Source organism: Cornus florida, unplaced genomic scaffold, assembly GCF_030987335.1.
Source record: "Cornus florida cultivar Cherokee Brave unplaced genomic scaffold, ASM3098733v1 CherokeeBrave_3.0.0_Hap2_Chr05, whole genome shotgun sequence".
NCBI classification, from domain to species: domain Eukaryota; kingdom Viridiplantae; phylum Streptophyta; class Magnoliopsida; order Cornales; family Cornaceae; genus Cornus; species Cornus florida.
This window is the reverse complement of record NW_026775575.1, coordinates 106825230-106841036: the sequence shown is the minus strand read 5'-3', so window position 1 is coordinate 106841036 and position 15807 is coordinate 106825230. Positions and strand designations below refer to the sequence as shown.

At 35.0% G+C, this 15807-nt stretch overlaps 2 protein-coding genes across 4 annotated transcripts; both read left to right on the top strand.

The window, feature by feature from the left end:
* Window positions 1-717: 717 nt before the first annotated feature.
* Window positions 718-11722, top strand: LOC132308322 (uridine kinase-like protein 3). Of its 3 annotated transcripts, none has more exons than XM_059806369.1 (15): window positions 718-855; window positions 1598-1771; window positions 2678-2769; window positions 3361-3430; window positions 4170-4288; window positions 4797-4893; window positions 6350-6429; window positions 7062-7256; window positions 7500-7583; window positions 7692-7752; window positions 8864-8924; window positions 10214-10307; window positions 10403-10475; window positions 10836-10918; window positions 11056-11722. In XM_059806369.1, the coding sequence occupies exons 2-15, from the start codon at window positions 1618-1620 to the stop codon at window positions 11221-11223; spliced, it is 1431 nt and encodes a 476-aa protein (XP_059662352.1). In that variant the 5' UTR covers window positions 718-855; window positions 1598-1617; the 3' UTR covers window positions 11224-11722. The 3 variants fall into 3 exon arrangements, with proteins under 3 accessions (XP_059662352.1, XP_059662354.1, XP_059662353.1); XM_059806371.1 differs by having other exon boundaries at window positions 719-855; window positions 1676-1771; XM_059806370.1 differs by having other exon boundaries at window positions 719-855; window positions 1661-1771.
* A 493-nt stretch (window positions 11723-12215) lies between these two features.
* LOC132308323 (fructose-bisphosphate aldolase, cytoplasmic isozyme 1) lies at window positions 12216-15063 on the top strand. The gene is made up of 3 exons (XM_059806373.1): window positions 12216-12355; window positions 13037-13719; window positions 14354-15063. Exons 1-3 carry the CDS (start codon window positions 12328-12330, stop codon window positions 14714-14716), a joined length of 1074 nt encoding a protein of 357 aa, XP_059662356.1. The 5' UTR covers window positions 12216-12327; the 3' UTR covers window positions 14717-15063.
* The last annotated feature ends 744 nt before the right edge of the window (window positions 15064-15807 follow it).

Below are 15807 nucleotides of genomic sequence, written 5' to 3'. Positions count from 1 at the left end.
ATAACTGGCCTCGTATCTCCAACAGCTATATATATATATATATATTGTTTTTTTTAGCTCTAACAGTTGGTTATACCTTTTGGGTTAAAATATATCCCCCTATAATAATCTATCAGTGTTAATTTTTACAAACCTACCTTAATGAGGAGGAGTATGAAGATATTTACAAACCTACTTAATATAAAGGTTCATTCGTAAATGAAATGAGAAAGATAAAAGAAAAATGAAATATGTTGATATGACAATATAAAAAAATTGTATAAAATATATAATAATTTTATATATTGATAACGTAGCAGTCTATCTTAACCGACGACTCTAAAAATTGTTGAAAACCATTCACCCACTTTCAAAAGAGAAAAAAATATTGTAACTTACAAGCTGTCAAATAAACGACAAATAAAATTCTTAACTCGTGTTATGAATTAGTGGTCCGAGCGAATGAGCCGTGTTCGAGTTTCAAATTTTTTAATTTGTCAAAATTAAAAAAAAAAAAAAAAAACACATAATTTTTCCCCTGTAAATCATGATTTTGGGCCATGACAAGTGGAAATGATCTGTCACTGACTCACTCGGCAAAATCATAATTAAAGTAGATGCCAAAAAATTAGGGACTCCGATGTAATTTCATCAAAAATCAATGTCACAAGTGAAACGTAGACTTCGGTGCAGGGTCTCTCCTCGGCTTTTCCCTATAAATTCAGCGTATCCGTGGTCCGTATGCGGCATATAATTGTCTCAGTGATTGGTCTCTCTCTCTAAATCAATCTCTCTCTAAAAGTGTAAGCAGAGCAGGAACAAAAGAAGCGCCTCAGTAAGCTTTGTCTTCGAAGGTCTCTCAAAACCACTCCAAAGGTATATTATATTAATAAATCTAGATTTGATAAAATCTTGCTACATTCACTTCAATTATTAAGTTTTATTAATCTGTTTGAAACTATGCATTTAAGCTATAACTAAAAATATCATGTTCAATTTTAGGATCTTTTGCCTTGAAGAACGAGTTGCTACTGATCAACTCACTCCAATATATTTGTGACTTAATAAACTAAAATTGTTCAGAATTTTAGTTTGATTCATACTATTTGTGAAAAAAAAAAGATTGGGTAATATCGAATTTAGTTAGCTATAATTTGTTATTATTGTAGTGATGTAAAGGACATTGGATTTGTTCAATTACTCGTTGGATATAGTACAACGAGTGCAAATGCCCAACTGATGAAATCAATATCTTTGGTTTTATCTGCTGGTGCAACCCTTTGGAGTGGGTTTGAGGTCCGGTATCTTACTTTGCACTTTTCGAAACAGATTTGTCAAATATCTGTCATGATTCTATCTATGAAGCATTGACAAAAACCCAAACAGGTTTGCAAGGACCAAATCTGTTTCGACTTAAGCAATTAGTTTGAGAGCCAGGGGTTGTTTCAGTTTCAATTGCCACTGTGGGTAACTCACTTCTATTGATTTGGGAATTTAGTAGTACAAAGTCAAATTTTATGTGCAAATGGTTGCGACATCTTATAATATAATGTCTTGGATTTCTTATTAAAAATTCATTCCTTTTTGTCATCACTCACCTTATTATTTAAATGTCCAGAGGCATTGGGAGCTCAGGGCATGGGTTCTAAATCAGTTGTGGATTTAATAGAGGCTTCATCAGGGGTTCATTTTTCAGGATTTCACTTGGATAAAATGGAGGCGAAAAATTCAGAGGTGCTGCAACCAAAAACTTCAGCAGTTGAACATGCACATAATCAACCTTTTGTCATTGGTAAGTGTTGGCACATGAGATTTTATGTCATGTTCTCATATAGTCTCATGGATTGCATGTAGATTTGTTAAAGTATCCTTTAAGGAGGCACCCGAAGATCAAAATAAAATTTTGATTTGAATTGCTGACTTACCATTGTGTGGTTGGGTGGAGGGTTGTTTATTCTGAGTCAGAAGTTCGCCAGAATCTATTAGAATGTTTGGCAAATTTTAAACCATACCTAAAAGCTAAAACTAATTGAAAATATTTGCACATGAAAAGTATCCAATACCAACTCGCACTCACACTGCCAGAACTCGAGTGCACGTGAATTAGGGTATAATGCTTTTCCTTGATTGCTATTAAAATCCTTGGTAGCTTGACCAGGTGGGGAAAAATTAGGAGTAACATTAATGTGGCGATTGGGTTGAATCATTACAGGAGTGTGGCTCTCTGTGTCTCTCATGGTAAGGTGTCTGGACGTACCATAACCAACTGTAAGGTGACTTCGATCAATCTTAGGTCAGTTGGAATAAGCATATGTCTTAGTGTGAGGTGTCTGGACATACCATAACCAACTGTTTGATCAATCATAGGTCAGTTGGAATAAGCATATGTCTTCATCTAGTCTAATATTAGGCATGAGATAAAAATTCCAACAGTCCAAGTAGACTATGGTATTTTTACCACAATTATAAACCTGAATATCTGATATTTTCTTCTAATAGTTGATTATGTTATTAATATGTTCTTTTTTGCATTATGAGAAAATGGAAATTTTTGCTTGATTTGTAACTCTAAGAACGAAAACTGTAGAAAATTCAGTTATAAAATTGTTTGTATTCTGTTACAAACCAAGCAAACCCATGTATCTTGTTTTTGCTTTTTCTGCTTAATGCATGTTTCTATTGAACATCTGTGGTGCAGGAGTTGCTGGAGGTGCAACATCAGGAAAGACTACAGTTTGTGATATGATTATTGAGCAGCTTCATGATCAGCGTGTTGTACTTGTTAACCAGGTATCATCATCATTTCCTTTTTCTTCTTCTAAGTTTTCTGAAGCTGTTTGGCTATTTGTGTAATCTACAAATAAAATTTCCTCATATTGTTTTACGGCTTTTCAGTTATAGGTATTCCCCACCTTTTGTTCAGTCCTCTTACAAGCTTCCTCTCTTTTTCTTTTCTTCTTTTTGTTTTTTGTTTTACTGCCCTGGAGGTAACAACATTTATCGTCTAAACAATAATCTGTGCAGTTGGCCCTATAGACTTGCCCCATGCATTGCCATCCTTCCATCCTCTGCATAGATAGTATTGCTTATGGCTGAATATGATTTTCAGAATAATGATATGCTTGTCTTTAACTGCTCAATTCAACTTTTGCAGTACATAAACACCACCTGATTTGGTTGAATCATATTGGTGTTTTTCTTTAGTTTGCTATGCTCTCACGGAATGGTTCTGTCTGTGTGTGTGAGCAGTTTATTGAATAAAATTTTGAGCCTACCTGTTCATACTTTTCCTGCCAAAATTTTAGAACAAATATGTAATGTCCTTGATTTCTTGACGAGGTGATTTGATTTTCCTTGCAAATGTTATGGATAATATGGCAGGATTCCTTTTATCACAGTTTGTCTCCAAAGGAACTTACAAGAGTTAATGAATACAATTTTGACCATCCTGGTGAGTTCTGAATCTTGAATTTGGTTATCAAATGCAGAAAATTTTCCTCTGGTGGTTTTCATCTGCTGAACTCAAGTTTTTAAATTGATTTTCCAATATCTTCTTAATCCTGAAGGAAATTTATGCTTTTTGTTGTTCATGAGGAATGCGGACATATGCCTTCTGTTAGTAAATACTATATTTTTACTCATTTGCTGGATGCTGCATTATGTCACATTCCTTTGTTTGGTGTTCTGGATGTAGCATCTTTGAGTAATCCTTGAATAATTATTTAGTAGTTCTGCACTTCTTGGATTAGTTACTTCTTTCCAAATTTACACTTATAATTGGAAGTGGGAAGCTTTTCCTACCAATTTTTTCCATGCAAGAGCTGTGTCTCTTTCCTTACACTTATTATTGTTTCATGCTAGGCATTACTAAAATTTACAATGATACGAACTTCTTTCCCTTTTACATCTTGAAATTTTGGGATCATATATTATTCTGCAGAAAATAATTTATATGTTACTCTTTATTGTGCTTCATAATATTCATTTTCTGAACCAACGGCAAGTTATTTTGTTTCTGAATGTGTTACGAATCTTGTAACAAGTTAATTATTAAAAAATAATGTAGTAGTTGATTATATTATACTGGTAATGGTGTAGCTCAAATGTAATATCAACAACTGCATACTGGAGGTTCGTTGTCAAGCTGGTTAATTTGCTTCTTTTAATATGTAAATTTTTCATTTGATCAGATGCATTTGACACTGAGCAATTATTATGTGCCATGGCGAAGTTGAAGTGTGGACAATCAATAGATATTCCAAAGCATGATTTCAAGAGTTACAAAAACAACGTATTTCCAGCTCGAAGGGTAAAATTCTTTTAACATTCAATAAATCTCGTTGCAGGGGAGAGGGAGATTATTCATGGATTGCTTCTCTGTTCTTGTTGCTAGTTATATGTCATTCATTTGCTTTAAGAGGTCCTCTTTATATATTCTCTCCATAGTAAATTTAGAATTATATTCCTAAAATCTTCACTGAACTCTCTATATTTTCCTTTTGGTGGCCACACAAACCCCCCCCCCCCCCCCCCCCTCTCAAATGATTATTATTGAATTAGATTGTTGCCATATCGCCATATCAATTTTGTATGGATGTGTTTTAGCATTCTTCTTTGATTTATTTCTTTATGCTGTTTTATGTTTATGCTATGGTACATACTCCCATTCTATGGAGCCTAAGTTACATTATTTCACAGCATTACCATACATCTCTGTGACTCTGCTATTGAAGTTCAACTGAATGATTCTCATGTACTTTGTTTTTCACTTTGTACCATTTGCATCATTAACCCTTGTTATTTTGAAATTTCGGCAGGTAAATCCTTCAGATGTGATAATTTTAGAAGGCATACTCATTTTCCATGATCCTCGTGTACGAGATCTGATGAATATGAAGATCTTTGTTGATACAGGTTATTTTCTTCCCTTTTTTCTATGATTAAGTGTCTTATATTTTGTATTTAATTAACCTATCATATTTACTTAGTGGGTCTATGTCACTTGGGCTTTAAATGTGTATTTTGATCTATATTTTGAGGTGCTACTTTTGTTGAATGAAAATTATCTATGGAATTCAAACCCAAACATTCCTTAATATTAGATAAACTAGCAATTTGATAAGTAATTTTAAACTTGTGATGTTGTGGCCCAAAGCCCCGAGGAAATTTTTTTGCCCTGTTTTTTGCTTGCAAATTGTGGACCCTATTTAATACTCTCTTGTAGCCCGGTATATAAAGGCGCTTAGTGTTTGGAGTGGGATTAGAGAGAGAATTGCAGAGAAAGAGAGTGCGAGTGAGAGCTAGGGTCTGGGGGCTGAAACTTGTAATCTCCTGTTTTTCGCATAGTGAAAACTTTCGCTGAATTTTCACCGTGGATGTAGACACAACTTGTGTCGAACTACGCTAACTCTTTGTGTTCTTTGTGTTTGGTGTGTTTACTTTTCCATCTTGATTCGTGATTTGTTCTTGGTTTGGTGCGTTTGTCATAACAAAACTCTTTTATTGAAAAAAAGTCAACTTAAGAGTAGAATGAAGATGCAACAAATTTGATATAGCTTCCCTAAATTTGAATATGGAAGTTATACTTGGTCATAATTTTATATTATGCATTGTAGAACTGACATTCTTTTATGGACCAATTCTAGATTTCAACATCTTGTAAAAAATCCTTAACTACACACAACTACTTGAAAAGAGTTTTAAATTTAAAGCATGTTAAATGAGTTGATAAAATAAACTTCTATAACGTGAAAGAAAACTTTTTCATGTGTTGATATAGTTGTGAAAAGATTAGTTCTGGTCAATGTGAAGTTGCTGTCCTTTAGGCTAAGATATTACCTCATGTGAGCCATGTGTTGCATCTCTAGAAATGAGCCCCTAAGCATCTGAGTCTACACCTAGAGCTGAGCTTTAAGGCATAATTAGGTCTCATCTGTCCTCATAGTTCATTTCATTTTAAGCTTTTTCTTTTTCTCACTATTTCTATTTGCAATTCTGCTTGTAGACGATGTAACTGGGTCATATTAATCAGAGTTAGATCTATGATCATATTAAATTTGTGAATTTACTAGAACTTCCTATTTGTGCTTTTCTCTAAGCTACTCGAGATTCGAGAATGAGCCATAGGAGTTTGCTTTCTTTGATCAGCCATCTCTGCATGCCCAATTTTTTGCAGCATGTGGTGTCAATTTTTTCTACTATTTTGCTGCCTTAGTTCACTAATAAATTTACTATTTTTCTTGCCATTTTCCCTGAAAGTAACTGTTTTTTTACGAATTTTGGATTGGTTGACATTTTATAGATCACTTTATAATGTTACTAGGTTGGACTGTTACTGTTACAGTTTTCACATTTCAAAATTTCAGTGCAGATCCTGATGTACGCCTGGCAAGGAGAATAAGGCGTGATACAGTTGAGAGGGATAGAGATATTGGTATGGTACTTGATCAGGTTAGCAAGTTCACATTTCTTCCTTCTGAATGTATGGTCTAATGATTGCACAATAATGCATAGATGTGAAGTGTGATAAGAATAGGGCTGGCCTTGAGTTCAAGGTTGTGAGCTTACATGTCTATCATTATGCTGTATATGTTTATCTAACAAAAACTCTAAGTGTGAATTAGTAAGATGTTGTTTGTCTTTGTAAACCAGAGTCTATCCGTCCCATTGCATCTCCACATCGGTTATAGGCTTCTTACTAGACTATATTCTAGTTATTAGGTATACAGGTATGCCGGTTGAACTTCAAGAATTTGTTAGCTTCATAGGGAGTCCTAACTGTCCCGCTGCACCATAACTTATAAATTAGGAAGATGAAAATGGAATTTCAATCCTATACACCTGTGAATTTAATTTTTTCATTTGGAACTCAACCTATATAAGGTGGTGCAATGGCTATTTTGCTATAATTACTACATTCATATCTGCAGTTCAGTAGCAAATATTGCATTCAGGCTTCTGTTTTAGTGTTTCCACTGTTGCTGGTGTTCCCTTTACTTTGTTTAATGTTGAAATTTAACATTAATGTAGTAACTTTTTACTGATTTTTTCTTCATTAATGAAAAAATTCCATATTGATGCAGTACTCAAAATTTGTGAAACCTGCTTTTGATGACTTTATACTCCCAACAAAGAAGTATGCGGACATTATCATTCCCCGTGGAGGAGATAATCATGTAGCCATCGATTTAATTGTCCAACATATTCGTACAAAACTTGGTCAACATGATCTTTGTAAAATATACCCTAATCTTTATGTCATTCACTCAACTTTTCAGGTACTGCATTTTAACCTACTTCTACTTCTATTCATTTTCTAGTCTATTCATTTTTTTCTGGCAGTGTTAGATTTATTATTCATGTAGTTATTTAAATTTTTTTTTTGGATTTGAAGTTTAATTTGTCATGAACTTCTAGGTTAGGTTCATTTTTTATCTAATTATTTGTTCCTTTTGTTTTCTTTTTGATAAAATGGTCAACTTATTTAATTGCTTCCAATGATCATTATTTATTTCATCCAGATTCGTGGTATGCATACGCTTATACGTGATTCTCAAATATCCAAACATGACTTCATTTTTTACTCTGATCGATTGATTCGTTTGGTGGGTATCTCTTGTTGTGAGATTGTTTCATGTTATACCTTCTGATTTTTAGCACGATGGGAGAAATCATTTCTTTTAACACATATCACTTTTGCTCCATTATTCCAGGTTGTTGAACATGGCCTGGGACATCTTCCATTTACAGAAAAGCAGGTGATTACTCCTACTGGTAAGCTGCGATAACTTAGTGATCTTATATTGGGCTTTTTTAATATTCTCTTTTGGCCATCTCTATCGGTTTTATATGTTTTTCATGGTGTGCATTTTGTTAGATTGAAATTATATGTTTTTATGTCCTAAAAAATAAAATTAAACTCTTATCAATTATATATCTTGGACATACCTCAATACCTTTGCATTTCTTATAGAAAGTAATTTCATAAATAAACTCAGTTATATATTGGTTTTATATTTTGTCAAAAGAATTTTGTTATAGCCATTCAAATCCGGAAGTCTAGGTCCCACGGTAGTGAGGATATTAAGTTGTCTAAACCATATGTCCTTCTATATCGTATTAACTATCAAAATATGGTCGAAAGAAAAAATCTCTATGCTGTAAATTCTGGGCAGTGTGTCTTCGGTATGGTGGTACTCTCTCCTATTTCCTAGCTGGAGGGGGTTGGGGTTTTTAAGCACAGGTCCGCGCTTAAGCGTTCATTCGATTTCTTTGCGTGGTTTTCCGATGTGCGTTAAGTGTTGTTTGCTTGTGTACCCCGTTGTTTCTTTTTCTCCCTTGCCTAAAGAGTGGGGGCACAGCTACAGCCTACATTTCACCCCATAGTCTAACTCGCTGGGAAAATGAGGAATCAGAAATACCTAGTGAAAAGTATATGTCAAAAAAGAAAATTATTTAGTAACTGTTCACTATAAAAGAAAAAATCAATGGGAACTCAATCTGCTTTTTTAAACTTTTTTAGATACTTGTATTGGAGTAGCTTATCACAATAGAAGTCTGTAATTGTTAATAGTGCAAAACCTTCAGCACAAATTGTACACCGACCATTTAAATTGAAGCTTGTTGTGAGTCTTGTGACTTGTTACATAAATGTTTGAAGTTCAATCTTGATGTTATTATTGGGATGTATAATTTTTCAAGATTTTTGACATATGGTGGTGCTCTTTCAAGAATAAACTCAGCTTGCATTTCACCAACTTTTTATTATTTATTTCAAGTTGTTATCCATGTGACCTTGCAACTATATCATTGGTGCTTTTTTATTTATTTATTTTATTTATTATTTTATTTTATTTATCACATTTTCCTGCTTGTGTGACTGCAGGGTCTGTATACACCGGTGTGGATTTCTGTAAGAGGTTGTGCGGAGTCTCCATAATTAGAAGGTCATTATATGATCTGGCCTCAAAGTTTTAATTGCTGAACTAGATTATGATTTTCAGCTTTTTTTATTTTGACTTCTCTTATAAAATATATGGCAACAATATTTAAGTTAGATGGCAGTAAAATTTCTTCAGAGCACCGGTATCTGTTTTGGCTGCGTGCCAAATTCAGATACTTCTTAATTCTTCAAATCTCATGTATATGTGTCAGTGGTGTAGGTTACTGAGTTAAAACATGTTTTGGTAAACCCAAGGGGTTGGCCTAGTTGGGAAAGACTTGGGCCCTGGTGCTGAGTTAAAACATGTTTTGGTAAACCCAAGGGGCTGGCCTAGTTGGAAAAGACTTGGGCCCTGATGCCATGAAGCATCAGTTCTCAGGATCGAAACCTGCTAGGTGCAAACAAATTCCTTGAGACGATTTTCAACTTTTTTAGTTGAAAGCCTTTGAGGCAATTGAAATGAGGCCTCCTGTTGGCTTACTAGTATTGTATGCATGGTAGGTTTATTTCTTTAAATATGTATTCCTCCATCATATGTTCATGAAATTAAATCATTTGGATAAGTGATCGTCTCTTCTTTAAGGATTCAAGCATACCATATAATATATATATATACATATGCGTGTGAGTGGATGTGTTTTTCATATTTTTAAGGGGTAACAGAATATACTCTTCTCAGCCAAAATTAGTTCATGATGTTCATACACAAATGAAATTGAAAAACCACCAAGATTTTATCCCTAGTGGCATCTCCTCTACTTCTTAAGTGGAGTGTTCAAATTCCCACTAACTCCCCCCCACCCCCCCCCCCCCCAAAAAAAAAAAAAAAGATAAGAAATTACTTGTTTGCACAATGCCTGAAATTTCTTTTTCAAACAATGTAGCTGCCAATATTTACTGATATTGGTGTTATTTATGGTGATATGTGAAGGTACGGTCTTATGCTGGAGGCTTTGTCCTAGATATTTCTTTTTTACTTTATTGTGCATCATGGTGTAGGATGGTAGGTCTCAATGTGGACAGATCTTTAAAATATAAGCATGTGTCGAGTTGATTAGATTAGGCCCCCTGCCATGGTAAAAAGTCTGGTGATAGTAATATGTTGCATATATCTAATATTGTTACAGCATGGGAAAGATATGCTGCTCCTGATTTACTTAGCGGCTAGGTACCTATTCTTGTTTTTTTTTTTTTTTTTCGTGTTCCTCTTATCTCTTTTCACAAATTGATGATAAATAATTAGTTACGCATTCAAGAGGTTTAATTAATAGAAAAATGCTCAACTGTTTACAGCGGTGAGAGCATGGAGAATGCTTTACGGGCATGTTGTAAAGGCATTAAGATTGGGAAGATACTCATTCACAGGGAAGGTGACAATGGTCAACAGGTTTGTCAATCTTTGTCTCTGGTGTGTGTGCTGATTTTGATTTATGTTTTTTCATAATTCTGATTGGTTATCTAAATGACCAATTTACTTTGCAGTTAATTTATGAGAAACTGCCAATGGACATCTCAGATAGGCATGTGTTATTGTTGGATCCCATCTTAGGCACAGGTTTTGTGGACAATTTCTATCATGATCTTTTTGGTTTGATATATTTGCATATGTTTGCTGCATTTACACACACATGCACTCAGTCATGAGTGTTTCGTGATAAGTTGGGGGACATTCATCATTGATGTATTCTCAAATTATGAGTCTGGCCAACTCCTCAGTAACATAGATACATCTGTGCGTGTGTGAGAAAAGAGAGTGATCGCTTACCCTATTTCTATCTCCAAATTGAAAAAGATATGTTTTGATGCAACCATATTCCGTCAGCCAGTCAGCTCACATATTTTTTGGCAACAATTAGTTTTTCTTTTTGAACCAGACTTGGGTGAGTATGTTCTAATTGTTTAATAATTTCTTCAGGGAATTCAGCTGTTGAAGCTATTTCTTTACTAATAAAGAAGGGCGTACCAGAGTCCAACATCATATTCCTCAATCTCATATCTGTAAGCAAATTGCCCCTTAAGAACTGCTAACTCGTCCGTGTTTTCTTTTCATTTTAGCTTATCTTTTCTTATGCTATAGTCTAGAACTAGCACAAATAATGTGTTTCAATTAATGTGTCGCTATTTAATCTCACCAGGCACCACAAGGAGTGCATGTGGTTTGCAAACGCTTCCCAAGAATAAAGATCGTGACCTCTGAGATTGAAACTGGTTTAAATGAAGATTTTCGTGTCATCCCTGGAATGGGAGAATTTGGAGACCGATATTTTGGTACAGATGACGATGACGAACTGGTTCCGGTATAGTTTTGACTTTTGAGTTTACTTTCCCGAGCACAACATTTTCCAGTGTCATCAACAGAGAGAGGAGTCAGTTGGAACTCATTTTAAGTTTTAACTAACAATGTCTTGGGTGGTGCTCGATTTGAATTTTATATCCTTTTAAAACATGAGACATAAGCTGAGGCTAAGTTTGTGGAGACAAACTTTTTGGGAATTACACAGTACACGGGTTGGATATCAATTTGTCAAGTGGCTATAGTGACTGTCAAATGATGTTTTTATTTATTTATTATTTTTTCTTCTTGAACGGAATGCTTCCAACTTGGTGACCTTTGGTATACGATGTTTCGGATATGTACAATCCGACTTTTCATACCCTTAAAAATGGGCAATGTATATTTAGGGCTTATACTGGGGCAATCCTTCTATCACAGATTGAAACTGATTGGCAGAGTTCCTATATGTAATCTTGAACCTTCAAACTTCAACCAATTATATCATCATTTTTCAGTTGCATCTGATACATTAACGTGCTATGTCATGTCAGCGTTGGGAGATATATCTAACCTTTGATATTTTTTTTAAAATTTTCAATGAAATATCATCCACACCTTTGAGAAAAATCAATTATGAGTGATGGCTAAGCATTTGCAGTAATATGTAACGGTTTGTGCACTTCCTATCTACCCTTTCTCACCACATAAAAAGAGAGAGAGAAAAAGAAAGGGACATTATTTATGGAAAGAAATAGCGAAATGAATGGCTCATTCAATCAAAGATTGATGGTGAAAATAACCTCTTGGCTTGAGCTGAAGAGGTAGAGACCAGAGTATAACCTCGACAAAAGTGGATGAGGACCAGCTTTTCCCAAAAAGATTCATCACAGGAGTTGGATAAAGTGGAGACTGAATATCATATTATTGAAGCGAGAGTGATCACTCATTCCTTTATCCCAGGATGATAACTTTCCTTGGGCTAATCTTTGGACACGTGTCAATAGATTACTCCATAGATCCTATTAGTATATTCCATAAAGGTCCTCTATATAGGTTTCTTCTTGTGTGAGTTTGCTTTTTGCATTTTCGTCCTGTCTCTTTTTTTATCTAGTAACAACCCCCAACAGGAGCTATGTCAGCCTTCATCGGAAAGTATGCTGGTAAACTCTCTCACTTTCTCTCTCTCTATATACACACACATATACAGAGACACACACACACGTATATATGGTTGAATGAATGTGTGTTAGGAAAAGGTTACAATGAGGGTGGAACATACTCGAGTGTCCTTATTTATTTGTATGCGTGCAAGTGTTATAAAACATAGATAAAAAGATTAAATAGTACCATTCAAAGGAGGAAATTTATGAGGTGGGGTAATCTTGTTGGAAGGGTGTGAGCTACCTCATGAAAGGTTTTTATTTAGTGCGGGTCTTAAAGTAATGATAAAATTATTCTATTGTGATTTTGGGATTATGGACTCAAAACAGGTAGCAGCTAGTAATAAGATTACATACATCAAATTCTCCTTACCTCAATTTTATAGGTAATCTTCTCTCTCTCATTCACTCACTTACTTTGATATATATGTCATCATTTACCAATAAAGAACATCTTAAATTTCCTTTGAAATGCTCTTTGATAAAGAAATAAAAGTTAAAAGTAAGAGGAAGCTGAGAAAAATCTATAGAAGAGGTTGAGTGTTCAAGCCTCCTCGACATTACAGTGGAATCTACTTTATGCCTGGTCGGGGCTACGTTAATTTTTAGTATTTTATTCCTATTGTTTTAATCCAACTAACTATATATATATATATATATATATATATACATACACTCTAGACGAACTGATCAAGAATGCCAAGTACATTGCCACCCCTGGCAAAGGCATTTTGGCAGCAGATGAGAGCACAGGCACCATTGGCAAGCGTCTGTCTAGCATCAATGTGGAGAACATTGAGTCCAACCGCCAAGCTCTTCGCGAGCTCCTCTTCACTTGCCCCAATGCCCTCCCCTACCTCTCCGGTGTCATCCTCTTCGAGGAGACACTCTACCAGAAGACCTGTGATGGAAAGCCTTTTGTTGAAGTCCTCCAAGAAAACAATGTCATACCAGGCATTAAGGTTGACAAGGGCACTGTGGAGTTAGCAGGCACCAACGGTGAGACCACAACCCAAGGCTTCGATTCCCTTGGAGCCCGTTGTCAGCAGTACTACAAGGCTGGTGCACGCTTTGCCAAGTGGCGTGCCGTCCTCAAGATTGGCCCAACCGAGCCATCCGAACTGTCAATCCAGCAGAATGCGCAGGGATTGGCTCGCTACGCGATTATCTGCCAAGAGAATGGACTTGTCCCAATTGTTGAACCAGAGATTCTAACCGATGGGAGTCATGACATTAAGAAATGTGCTGCTGCCACTGAAACTGTGCTTGCAGCGGTTTACAAGGCTCTGAATGACCAACATGTTCTTCTGGAAGGAACACTCTTGAAGCCCAACATGGTTACACCAGGCTCTGATAGCCCAAAGGTAATGCAAAGTGTGTGTGTGTGTGTGTGTAGGATGTTGGCAAGCAATTCAATTTTTCTTTATTTGTTTTCAAACTTGCAGCAAGAGAAAATTTTGGGTTAGAACTTAGAACATAAATGCAATTTAATGAAAAACACTTGCCTCCAATTAATCCGTACATGTGACAATAACACCATATTAAAATGGGCTAATCTACTTGAAATCAGGCCGTTTGATGCAAGTAAAAATGGATTAATTAACTGATTGTACCTTATTTTAGAAGATTATAAAGAGCTAGTTTCAGGTTTTTAACTACCGAAATGCAAAAAGTATTTGCCACGAAATATTAGTAGTCGCAAAACATAAGTGCCACATTAGAACATGTGGAGCCAAGGCTTGTCCAACACATAGGCTGCTCAAACTTTTCATTCTTAAAAGAAATTATTACTTTAGTGGTAATGAATTGGTTGAAGCCATTTGGTAGGTCACACGACTGAAATCACCTTCCATAACATTTATATCAAAATTAGATAAGTGCGCTAGACAAAAGCGCACACTATAAAGTGCTTGCGTAAAAGCATCATATATTGTTCTAATTTAATGTCATGCTTTTTGTAGCTCCATGAAGGCTAAAATTCATATATATTTTTCACAGGTAGCACCTGAAGTGATTGCTGAATACACAGTGACAGCACTGCGCCGAACGGTTCCACCAGCAGTACCGGGGATTGTGTTCTTGTCGGGTGGGCAGAGCGAGGAACAGGCAACTGTGAATCTTAATGCGATGAACAAGTTGGAGGTGTTGAAGCCATGGACGCTTTCCTTCTCATTCGGGCGAGCTTTGCAGCAGAGCACACTGAAGACATGGGGAGGGAAGAAGGAGAATGTGGGGAAAGCTCAGGAGGCATTCTTGACGAGGTGCAAGGCCAACTCGGAGGCCACTCTCGGCAAGTATACTGGTGGGGGTTCTGGTGGATTGGCTTCTGAGAGTCTGTATGTTAAGGGGTACAAGTACTAATATTAAATATGGTTTTCCTGGAATTGAATGACTCCATTCATGTGTCTTGCATAGTGTTTTTATGTAAGAATACATCCTATCATCAATTAAAAAATGACCACACACACACACACACACACACACACACACATATGAAGAAGTATCAAAACAATGAGAGTTCTTATTAGGTATGATGGAGTCGATTCAAATTCAGGAGATGCTCTGACAGAACTCCAACTGTATCATCAAATATGTCTTGTATTTTCCCTTGTAATACATGTTCTCAAAGCCTTTTCATGTGATATTTGTACTCTTACGTTTATTACTTGGAAATGATTTCTCAATGGCATTGCCATGTTTTAATTTTCTTTTATACATCCCTTACACTTGCACCAAAAACGGAAGGGAGGCCGCACTCCATTTTTATACTGTTGCACTTCAATTTTAAAGAAAATGACACCTCTAACTTTAACTCTAAAAATTAATAATTATTTTTTTAAATACCACAACTACCATTTTCAGTTATATTAACCTGTTTTTGTTTTCTCTTCTTTCCCCAATTAACATTTTTGGTATCCCATGATTTTTTTTTTTTTTTTTTTTTTTTTGTTAACGCTCTGTTTTTTTCTCTTACTTCTTGCATTTCTAAACTCTTTTGACAATAAAATTACAAGAACATTAATTTTTTGAAAATAAAAAAATAAAAAAGAGATGGTATTATATACAACTATGACAGTATACCTGTTAAAATATCTACAAATAACTGTTCTAAATTTAAAGAAAAATTTACAATGCTTGTAATTGAATCCATAATTTTAATTGAATAAATCGTCTTGATTTTAATAATTGTGACTGATTTTAATATTGACCATCATCCTAGTAATTTCAGTTGAATAAAATTTCTCCTATCTAAAACATATTGTAAAAAAAGTAATTAAGGTAAGAAAATAAAAAGTTTATAGTGAAAAGGATAATAATGATATTATAAAATGAGAAATAATGCATTAATTAGTTTAGGGATCTTCTTGTCATTTTTTTTTAAAAATAAAAATAATGGAGGGCAATTGTATCCAAAAAGAATATATATATATATATATATATAAATTGAGGCC